The 12,138-nt window shown below is 38.3% G+C and overlaps 1 protein-coding gene across 51 annotated transcripts in view; it reads left to right on the top strand.

The window, feature by feature from the left end:
- The window catches only part of dlg1b (discs large MAGUK scaffold protein 1b), a 175,171-nt gene that overhangs the window by 82,374 nt on the left and 80,659 nt on the right, over positions 1–12,138 (top strand). For 16 of the 51 annotated variants that reach the window (XR_015477722.1, NM_001012388.2, XM_087239353.1 and 13 more), the window contains 1 exon segment: positions 3,783–3,899. Coding sequence is in view for 16 of the 17 variants with exons in the window: in NM_001012388.2 (NP_001012388.2) it covers positions 3,783–3,899 (117 nt within the window). In the remaining variant the exon portion in view is untranslated. 51 annotated transcript variants of the gene reach the window in all.

Genomic DNA, 12,138 nt, shown 5'->3' with positions numbered 1-12,138 from the left:
GACAACCTGGCCAAGAATAAGTGGTAGAGCATTGAGTGGTAGAGCATTGAGTGGTAGAGCATTGAGTGGTAGAGCATTGAGTGGTAGAGCATTGAGTGGTAGAGCATTGAGTGGTAGAGCATTGAGTGGTAGAGCATTGAGTGGTAGAGCATTGAGTGGTAGAGCATTGAGTGGTAGAGCATTGAGTGGTAGAGCATTGAGTGGTAGAGCATTGAGTGGTAGAGCATTGAGTGGTAGAGCATTGAGTGGTAGAGCATTGACGCATAACACTGAAGTTTTTATAGTGACCTAAGTTTGATTCCTGGCTTAAGGTCCTTTCCCTCTCTCACTCTCTCACAATTTCATGTCTGCAATCTTTACTGTCCTGTTCATTGAAGGTAACTAATCCCCTATCCCCCAGTCCCCCCCCCCCCAGCCCCACAATATGTAAATTAGGAATAAAAATCCCTATTTATTGTATAGATAACAATTTAACAGCATATTAAATAGTCATATCACTGTATAATACTATAATATTTCAGGGTTTTGTAATTCTTCCTATTTCAGCTTATTCATCTACTACTAAACATGGCAGTCTTTTTCACTTATTTCTATGGTGGGGATGAATATTGTGTTAGAAGACAGCGACGCTTTTGGAAACCCTCTAATAAGACCTAGTCAGCTTTAGCAGTTACACATAAATGAAAGTACCCCATGCTTGTGATAAAGTAAAGAAGCAAATATGGCTAAAATATCTCACAAGCTTTTGTGAAGATTGTTTTGTACATCACAATCACAAAGTCCATAGCTTCAAGAAGACACTAAAGGTTTCTAAACACCCGGCTGGCAGCTTTAGTGATCATTTTGAAATGTGTTGTACCACAAAACCTTTGAAAATGCTGAAGAAGAAGAAAACTGTTAATCAGAGCAGATGAAAAAAAAAGTCTTATGAAATGACCTGATGAAAGGAGGAAAAACATTTGATCACATCTCGGACATGTCAGGACACCTTGTTGAACAGCACTCTTAACAATAAAGAAGGCCAGCTTCAGTATTCAAACATTCATTTGGATGGATCTGACAAGTTCTGGAAGAAGGTTTTACGGTGTGATTGGTCGGGGTATGCCTTTGGGTAGAAAAAAGACAAGAATTATTAGCAGAAGAACATCATCACCCCCATGCTCAAACATGGAGGTAGGCTAGCCTTGTTATGGGGAGGAAGTGGAAACCTTATATTTATAAAAGACTTGTAATCTTTGAAGTAACTGTCCATTTTGGCAAACATTTGTCTATTTAGGAAGTTTAGGTTATTGTGTTTCAGCAGGATAATCTTGCTAATTACTTCATGCAGTTCTATTGATAAGGGTAATCATTGTACTCAAGGCCAACGGGATGCCTGTCATCCACTACTGGATTAACTGCAGCTCTGCATTTTTTCTTTAGTGATTTGGTTGTATTCTTTGAGGCACAGGTGTCAAATCCAGTTGCTGTACAATGACTACCCTTCTTAATGGAACTGCATGAAGTATTCAACCTGGCCATAGGGATCCATGTTTAGTTCTTGTCTCGTCACTGAGGCAGCATTCTGACTATGTTCAGAGAAGGTGAATATCCTGTCCGGGCAGGAGGTAGTAGTGTGTATGGTTGAACATTTACAAGCTCTCGCTCTGGTCCTGTTGCGCTCCAGTGCTTCCTTCTCCCTTTAGATTTATGAGCCCAAAGCTTCCCCCCTCCGCCCTGATCAGAGCCTGAGCCAGAAGCTGCACACAACAAACCACAGATGAGAAATATCACCTGCCGTCTCTCATAACCTTCACTGCTCACACTTAAGCCGGCTCCTTTTTATTCCCCCACTCTCCCTCACAACCTGCCATCAATCTCAGACACTCCCCTACATTAGAGATTTGGCCCAAGCTGAGAGTCACCTCGGCATCTCCTTAGAGACTCTCAATAGCCCTTATGACAGATGCTTGTTTTGTATGTATTAGAATTGAAATTAGAGCTGTGGTGAAAAAAAAAATACAATCAAAAAAATCAATTCTGCATCAATTTCTCTATTCTGCTACTTTTTTCATCTCTATTCTAGCTTATTTTTTTAAATAGCAGATTGTGCTCTAAGCTAGTATTTTAAAGTAGAGGGCGCTCTATGCTGGTTTTAACAGCAGAGGGTGCTCTAGGCTGTCGCTCTATGCTGTTTTTTAACAGCAGAGGGCACTCTAGGCTGGCTTTTAACAGCAAAGGGCACTCTATGTTGGTTTTTAACAGCAGAGGGTGCTCTAGGCTGGTTTTTAACAGCAAAGGGCGCTCTAGGCTGGGTGTTCTATGCTGGTTTTTAAAAGCAGAGGGTGTTCTAGGCTGTTTTTTTAACAGTAGAGGGGGCTCTTTTCAACCCATTTCTAAACATAATAGTTTTAATAACTCATCTCTAATAACTGATCTATTTTCTCTTTGCCATGATGACAGAAAATAATATTTGACTAGATATTTTTCAAGACACTTCTATACAGCTTAAAGTGACATTTAAAGGCTTAATTGGGTTAATTAGGCAAGTTATTGTATAATGATGGTTTGTTCTGTAGACTATCAAAAAAATAATTAGCCTAAAGGGGCTAATAATTTTGTCCTTAAAATGGTGTTTAAAAAATTAAAAACTGCTTTTATTCTAGCCAAAAAAAAAAAAGACTTTCTTCAGAAGAAAAAATATTATTAGACATACTCTGAAAATTTCTTTGCTCTGTTAAACATTATTTGGGAAATATTTTTAAAAGAAAAATAAATTCAAAGGGGGGCTAATAATTCTGACTTCAACTGTACATGTAAACACATCTGACTATGCAGACTCTTGTAATAAAAAAACTCTTCCTAACTATTGATTATTAATTATTATTATTATTATTATTATTATTATTATTATTATATGTTTGAATAGTGTGTATAAGGAATTGGAGCTGAGCAGATTGAGCATCTGCTGGCCAAAACTAAGCTCGGAATAAATTCAAGAGAGAATTTCGACACATTTAAATAATCTCAGATTAGTTTCAGATTTTCCGCCGCAGCTTTAATTTAAATACATGTTTGTAGTTTTTGTAGATATTCTAAGACATATTCATTTATACTAATATAATTGCAAATAAAGTACATTTTTAAACCTTAATAATATTTTTATTATGTTTATTTTCAGTAAAAAAAACAACTAATTTCTTATTTTAAGCTATTTGTATGTAAAATCTGATGCAACAAAGGAATATGCAGGTAAAAGCAGTACACTTAAAATATAATTATAAAAAGAGAGAGAGGTGTTGGGGGTGTGTGTGCATTTTCACACATGCCATCCGAAGTCATTAGAAAATTGTCTAAAGATACTTGGCACACAGCAATTTAAAAAGAATGGACACTTTGAGATGAATTAATTCAGTCTGCTGCAGAAGTGGGTTCTGTTGCCATCTTGTGCTCTATAGAAGTCATTGCAGTCATCAGAAAAATCAGTAAACATCTGCTGTGTATTTATGCATTGAGGTAGGAGTGACATCGCCCTGGTCTGTTCAGGTTAGAGGATGACCTATTACCCCAAGAGGCTTTTCATATATTAATGTGTTTAACATTTGTGTCATATGCATCATGGTCTTTCAGTTTCCACTCAGATGCTTACGTATATATGATCTGTGTTCCATCAACATTATCATACGACTCTCTGTTTTGCTGATTCTTAGGCTTTATCCTGTTCTCGTGATAACAATGATGTAACTAGACACATTCAAGTCAAGCCTGTATTGTAATACACTGAGTTGAATGCCCTTCTGTAGGTTGAATCGCTGGAATGCATCTTCGACGGGCCATCGCCTGTAGTGAAGGAGGAGAGTCCTCCGTCTCCTTCTACTCCTCTTTCCAACCCGTATCCTCAAAGCCCTGTGAGCGTCCAGGTAACAGCCACCCGTCCGACTCGGCAAGCGTTTTGTATGTGCTTCTGATCTGCGGCTTGCCAGTTCTGTTTGTCATATGGCTGTCCGTCATGTGCAGTCTGGTATCCGTCATCTCCATGTGGTGGCCACATGGAGCTTGTTATCGTTTCATGAGAAGCCATGCATATGCTGACACTAGAAGTACAGCTTAGTACCTCTAATTGGTCATTCCTGTTTGTGTTCATGCAACATTTCGTTTTCGATGGGCGCATGAATGTGCTAGAATCTACGTACGTGGGTTCTAGTTAAATTGAGCGACCTGTGTTTTGAAATGCAACAGCTGTTTGTCGACGTATACGTATATGTGGATTAGGGCTGCCCCCGACTAAAGATATTCCTAGTCGACTAACATTCCTGCATTTTAGCGATTAATCAAATAATCGTTCATTTATGATATTAATATAATAACTTGCGTATATACTAGGAATATAGTCCAAGTTGAAGTTTAACACTTCCACGTGACAGAAAATGCTAAAGCATGATATTAGCGCATTCAAAACGAAAATTAAGCGCTTAAAACGAAATAGTAAAGCGTTTAAATACAGTGCTTACACACAAAAATCAGTGACCAGAACGTTATAGGCTAATTATGACATAAAAACAGCAATCAGACTGCCTGTGCATTTTAATAATTTATTTAGAAACAAACAAACAAACAAAAAAAAAAACATTTTTTAATAAAATAAACAAAAATTTGTTCTTCAAAATAAATCAAATAAACTTATTAGCAACTTAGGCCTAGTACAAAACTAGGCAAAAAATAAAAATAAATAAATAAATAAATACTGTAGCAAAAACGCAGTTTTTTTTTAAAATACACTGTTTTTAAAATAAATTTTTTTTAAATACAGTGGAAAATTAAAATTTATGTAATTTTTATATTGTTCAAAAGGAAAATTAACAAAAATGAACAACTTAATAAATGCACATCGCACAACGCCAAAACTTAGAATAAAAAAGAAGGCAGCAAACAAATTAACAGCCTAATTATGATTGAATTGTTTAGAGCAACTATATTTACGACAAAATGTGGAACAAATAATTTAAAGAACACTAATACAAATCAAAAACATCAGAGCAAAGCCACAAACTGCCATTAAGACGACGGATGAGTCTTGACCTGAAACAACAAATTAAAAACATCAGACTAATTTTTCTAACAGAATAAAAAACAACTTCTATAATAAATAAAATATAATAAAAATAATATGTATTTATTTATTTGTATAGCCTACCCGATATAAAAATAAAATACCCGTTTTTTTTATATATATAGCCTAATGGATAGCAAACAGAAACACTACAAAAAGGAAATTAAGCATTCTTACCTAAGCTTTCAATTCGATTTAATTTTTTTCATATTATGTGAGAGGAACACCAGCTTGTCCACATTGCTGGGAAGAAGGGAGCTTCTCGACGTGTTCACAATGAAGCCGGCCTTTGAAAAGATGCGCTCTGATGGAGTGGATGTGGAAGGGATACAGTGGAGGCGTTTAGGCGTTAGGCGTTGATCTCTCGTTGCTGATGTCATACACTGATTGCGCAGCCCTTGATTGCGTAATTTCACGTGATTTTTAATTTTTTTTGCAACTAACCGACTAATGAAAATGTATTCGACCAAGCCCTCTTCATATCGACTAAAGTTTAGTCGACTATTTGGGGGCAGCCCTAATGTGGATGTGTTGCATTTGTTGTCTTGGTGCATGCTGATATGCTTGGAAGCTTCTCTGCTTCCACAGCGCATGGCCAGTGGTTATTGGAGCTTCGGGATTCTGATTAAAGCGTCATTACTGCATGAAAAAAGTCTTGTCATAGATGCCAATTGTAAGAGCAACAAATAATAATAATAGATAATTTGGAAAAGTGTCAGAAGGTCGATTTTTTTATTTGATGAATCATCTGTTGAACTGCATCCCAATCATTACACATACTGCAGAAGACCTTTTGGAACTGTTATGGACTCAAGATTCCCATAGAAATCAGTCAAGTTTGGTGAAGGGAAAATCCTGGTTTGGGGTTACATTCAGTATGGGGGCGTGTGAGAGATCTGCAGAGGGGATGGCAACATCAACAGCTTGAGGTATCAAGACATTTGTGCTGCCCATTACATTACAAACCACAGGAGAGGGCAATTTCCTTAGCAGGATAGCGCTCCTTCTCATACTTCAGGCTCCAAATCAAAGTTCCTGAATACAGAGAAGGTCAAGCTGCTCCAGGATTGGCCAGCCCAATCACCAGACATGACATTATTGAGCATGTCTGAGGTAAGATGGAGGAGGCATTGAGGATGAATCCAAAGAATCTTGATGAGCTCTGGGAGTCCTGCAAGAACGCTTTCTTTGCCATTCCAGATGACTTTATTAATAAGTGATTTGAGTCATTGCAGAGATGTAAGGATGCAGTCCTCCAAGTTCATGATGGAGTCATGCACAATATTCATTCTTTCTCCACTGCAGCATGACTTTATATTCTATACTGGACATTATTTCTGTTAAGTGACAAGACTTTTGTCTAAGTAAAGTCAGACCTTACTGTGCTAATTAAATCATTTAAAATCAAGGCATGGTCATATTTTATTTGGGTAAAATAAGCGTGATCTAGAGGCCTTATCTTTTTATTCCTCAAGTCTATGACATGTCATGCTACATTAGATTTTTCAAAATTTACATCCAACTGTGATTAAGACTTTGAAGAAAAATATAATCTGCTATAAATCATCTAATCTGACCCTGCGCCATTGACTATATAGCTGCTGTGGCCTCAGCAGCCAATGAGCTTGCTCCTAAGCATTTTAAAAACTAAGTGTTGTTTTACGCTAGCATGTGCAGCACTTTTTTTCCGAGAACCTCCTCCAACCCAGCTCCACCTGTGTTTAGATCTGCTACGGGGGTTACATATACATTGATAATATTTTTTCTTCTGGAGAAAGTCTTATTAGTTTTATTTCGGCTAGAATTAAAAGCAGTTTTTAAATTTTTAAAGCCGTTTTAAGGTAAATATTAGTAACCCCTTTAAGCGATATTTGTTTTCAATAGTTTACTGAACAAACCATTGTTATACAATAGCTTTCTTAATTACCCTAACCTGCCTACTTAAATTAATTAACCTAGTTAAGCCTTTAAATGTCACTTTAAGCTGTATAGAAGTGTCTTGAAAAATATCTAGTCCAATATTATTTACTGTCATCATGACAAAGATAAAATAAATCAGTTATTAAAAGTATTATGTTTAGAAATGTGTTGAGAAAATCTCCCTTTTAAACAGTAATTGGGAAAAATTAAACGGGGCTAATAATTCAGGGAGGCAAATAATTCTGACTTCAACTGTATATTATGCTTGCAGCAGCACTGTGTTATAATCTCTGACTCCATGTCTGGAATATACTATATAGAAGTCTTGGTACTTGCTCTGCCATAATAATCAAAGCAGCAGCAGCAGCATAGCAGGTCTATTCCGCCAAGACCAAATACAATAAAATTCATGAGTTGTCATGACAGAAGTGAGACTTTTTAATTCAATGTTTGTGTTTGTTTACGTTTGACCCAACATTTTTAGAGTGTAATAATTTAGATGCACAGCCCTACAAAATCAACCATTCTGAATTAATTAATTTCTCACAAATAGAGTCAGTCAATCAATCACAATATGTTACAGCAAAATAAAATGTTGCATAGTCATTTTTTAATCAATATTGTGCAGCCTTAACGTATAGCATATTTCTATTTCGAACTCCTCTGGTGCAACTTTATTTGAGGTGGAAGTGCTTATTCAGGCCTACAACGAGTCAGTCTTTTCCTCTAAGAACGAGGGGTGTTGGTGTGGGGTTGAGGTGAGGCTGTGTCCTTCAGCCACTTTTCTCATACAAATCATGAGCCTTGAGCTGCCTCCCATTTCCCGTCAGTGACGTCAGTCTAGATATATCTCTCCCTGTGAGGCAAAGTTGATTGGCTTGATGGCACAGTAAAGAAAAGCATTTAAAGAGTACGCCGAATCCTAAGAGGTCGCAACCCGGGACTTTCCACCGACACGGGAAAAGGATGTAACCCAGCCTCATCATCTCCAAGACAACGTGACGAAGGATGGAAAAAAAGTGCTCTTTTATCAATCTGCAGCCGTTTATCAGAGAGACGTAGCATTGGCGCGCCGCCCGCATCGCAGACCTGTAGGCTAATTTCTTTCAGGCAGTCAAGAGCGGAGCACGCTCAGTGCTAGCCAAGCCAAGCACCCAGTCTTCCTGCTGACTCATTTTGACACGAACGCAGGCACCTGCAGCCGTCTGCACCGAGCTCACATCCCACCACTGCACAGCCGCGATCTCATCCAGAAACTGCATCAGAGAGAGAGAGAGAGAGAGGGGGGAAACGAGCAGCCTTAAAGGGGATGCACTGATTGTAAAGCCTTTTATTTTTGCTGCAGTTCCTGTGTGTGCGTCAGGCAGCCTATCTGTTTTCTCCTGCTACCGGCGTGCTGCTCTTCGTAGGCACCTGCGCCACATGTTTTTGTCACGGGCACGAGCAATGTGCGGAAACTGCCTCTGAGATGCCTGCGTAAGAAGAGGTTGGAGGGGGGCAGGTCAGATTCTGGGGATTCGCAAGTTTTATTTCACCAGAGCGTGAACCCCCACACAGCCTGTCCACAATGCTCAACTCGGTGTGGTATGCTAAAAAGATGGGTCGGCGGATTATGGGGACCCTCAGGAGAACCAAGAGGCGGCGTCTGCACTTGTTGGTAGGTCTGGAACTCCGCACTGTGAAAAACGCTGCGTGTCCATCGCTGCGCTTGCTCTCCTCAAATTTGATACATGCATCAAGTTGTTTTCACTTGTGGAAAGCTATTTCTTTGGGGTCGTTTGGAATTGCATCAGTCATGTTGTCCCAAATGAACTATATCGTTTCCGTTTAGATCGTGAACTACAAAGCAGATGTGCAGCATTTTGTTTAGTTAGTAGTACGTCATTATCTGAACGGCACTGATTGACTTGTATGGACACGGTAAAGCCCTTTGCTTTTGTCGTGTTAGATTTGTGTCAGTCACCTGCGTGAGTGTGTGATGTGCAGCACGTCAGTGTGTTTCAGTGAGAAAATGTGAAATCTCTTCTGTCTGCTGCCTGGCAACCTGCGTGCCTCTGTCATGCAGCAGTGCTTGCAGTGTCTTAAACACACGTACACATACACATACACACACGGAGTGCACTGCACAAAGTGTGCACGTTACAGATGTGAATGGCAGTGATGTTCAGCTACTGATCCGATCATGGTTGTTAAACACTCTGGGATTCCTAAGCTGGTCAGATCCCTATTGCTGAACGATGCATGTGATTCGTTATCAAAAGAACGCTACATGTTGCAGTGCCTACACTGTTAATATGCTGGATTCAACAGAATCTGTGTTGAGACAACATGAAAAATTACATTAACTTGTTTGTTTTTACAAATTTAAGTAGATTGAACATTATAATAATTAAGTGCTGTAAAAAACTCAAGAATTGTGTTTTAGCTTCTATTAAAAAAGTAGTTTGAACAAGCAGCTAGGCATGGGCCCGTATATTGTGATTTTTGCTCTTAAATATATGCTCTTATTAAATGTCTGCATGGGTAAAAACAAAAACTTTTTTTTTTTACCCTTTGAACATATTTTATTTTGAGAAACATTTAAAATATTTTCGAGCAGTAAACATGTCAGGCTGAATAATTCAAGTGAATCATTGACTTCTGCTGTCTTCGTTAGTTTCTAAAACACAGATTTCTTTACAATTTAAAACGGCATATTCGGATATCCTTTCTGCTGGATATACTGTTGTCCTAAGAAAAAAAAAAAAGTAAATTAAAAATATTACACATACCTCAGGAACGGCATAGCAGAAAATTTTGGCGGTTTTAAAACCTTGACTTTTCCAAACAGCGGTATCAATCAATCAATCAATCAATCAAGCCTTTATTTGTCACTACACTTTCGTATAGCGAAATTGGACCCCCCAGACCATACACAAAACATCACAAACAACTTTTCAGGGGAGACAGATCTTAGGAGGTAGCATTTAGAAACGAAGAAAGATACATTTGGACAGTTAGGCTAAAAAACACCCCCTCAGCTTGCCCTTGATTAGGACAAAGTGAGAAAAGGGAGAAAAACAGCCCTATCTTAGCATAAGCACACCGGCAAGACACAACATAGACAGAGGGGATGGGAACAGGGGTAATGGAAAACAGTCCGTTGAGTGCGGGCAGCCAACTGGTCCAGCAGCCATTTCCGGCGCAAGTCACAGCCCCGCCCACGCCCCACGTGGGTAAAAGCACATGAAGGCGTTTGGATGGGGATCGGTGGTGAATGTTTATCTGTAGATATGTTTGTGTGTGTGTGTGAGCCTGCATAGTCCAGAGTCCCGCAGGTGTCCTTGACAGGGGCAGGAATTTCAGAGCGTCCGCTTATCTTGCTTATCCCAGGGAGTATACCTTGACAGTTATCATCCCATGCCTACAAGTAGCAAATTTACTGGTCCGTTTGTTGAGTTTGTCACATTGCATCTACATGCCAACTAATTCTCATTAGATTATAAATAGACTGTTAGGTTGGGGTCAGTGAAAGTTGACATGTACTTGTAAAGTTTCTTATAGTCAGTTAAATGTCTGTTGAAGGAGCAAATCAACATATATTAAGCAGTCTACTAATACTCAAATGATCTTTAAAAAAAAAGGCTCTGTTTTGACGGTCCATGCGCAAAGTGCAAAGCGCAGGGTGCAAAAGCATTAAGGGCATGTCAGAATTCACCTTTGCTATTTTAAGGATGGAAAAATCCACTTTGCGCTGCAGCGCATGGTCTAACAGGGTTGAGCTTATTCTCTTAATGAGTTATGGGTGTTTTGAAAATAAACCAATCTGAGTTTCATCTTCCATTCCCTTTAAGAGCCAGTAACGCCGCGCCATGGCACATTTGCTATTTACATGGCCGACTTTGTAAGTCTTTTTCATTTGTAAAGATATTTGCGTATTGCTGTACATCCTGTGTGTATTAAGCAAAGTGTAAGCGAGGCGTACAACTATAAACCAGCTTTGATCTGATCTATTGAACCGTCTATTTAAGTTCCTCAAAATATCAACACGCCTCCTTTTTTTAGACCAGAACGCCTATGGGCATACATATGAGTGCAAATGCATTTGCTATTTAAACAGCATGACGCAAAACGTCGAAACAACTCTTGTGCCGAGCTAAAACTATCAAACAACGATTGCGTCGCGCCTTGTGCCGGTTGTATGATAGGGCCCAAAGTGTTACCAATATAATTTTCTCAAGTACGACTGGGTCATTGGAAAACACAGCTTGGGTATTTGTTGGTGCATTCAGCAGCTCCTATCAAGACAATTTTTTAAATAATTTATTTTAGGCATGCTTATGTAGGAATTCAGTTTTCCAATGCGTTACTTTCTCCTGGTGTAGTTTTAGGTAGTAGTGTAACGGATCACAAATCTCACAGTTCGGATCACACAACGGTTTTTGAGTCATGGATCGGACCATTTTTCATAAAAAGGAAGACACAACTGTCATTTGCTTTCCATTTATACAAAAAATATTATTGTAAAAACCATTGATTTAAACAAACAGAACTGTAATTTTAATCAAAATCAAAATTTATGAAAGAACCAGCTCAAAAAGGAAAATATTCAGTATGAAAAAAAATCTTTGCCATTGTTGCTGATAATGCTGAATGTGGAAATCTAACATCTTGTACAACAGATCATATTTATTTCCATTTAATGATTCAACAATTCACACATAAAACTTTCTTTCGTTATAGGTCTTTCATTTTTGAAAGCCTATTCAGTAACAATGTCGTTCACCAAATGTAATTACGTTCACCAGCGTTAAGCATTCACCAGTGTCAAGTTCCATTAAACAGGGATTTTAAGATGTACCATTAACATCAGTGTTAATGTATCTGAACCATAAACTGTATTCTAAATTGTTTCTAATAATTCAATTCACTAAGCTCTGCACAGCTCCCTGTCAGGACAGTTCAAGAAAGCACAAACAAAACATCGATAAGGTTCATTTGCAGTCATGTTCTTGCTAATTCTGTACATTCACTAGATTTATTTATAAAATCTTTTCAAAGATGACTAGTCTGAGTTGCTGTTTCTCTCAAATAAATGATTCACTAAAAATCAATAATCAGATTATACTGGTCACATTTATTGTTAGTTT

This window comes from Danio rerio, chromosome 2, assembly GCF_052040795.2.
Source record: "Danio rerio strain M-AB ecotype USA chromosome 2, GRCz13ab, whole genome shotgun sequence".
Taxonomy (NCBI): Eukaryota; Metazoa; Chordata; class Actinopteri; order Cypriniformes; family Danionidae; genus Danio; species Danio rerio.
Note: the sequence above shows the minus strand (reverse complement) of the source record. Positions and strands in the feature narration are given on the sequence as shown.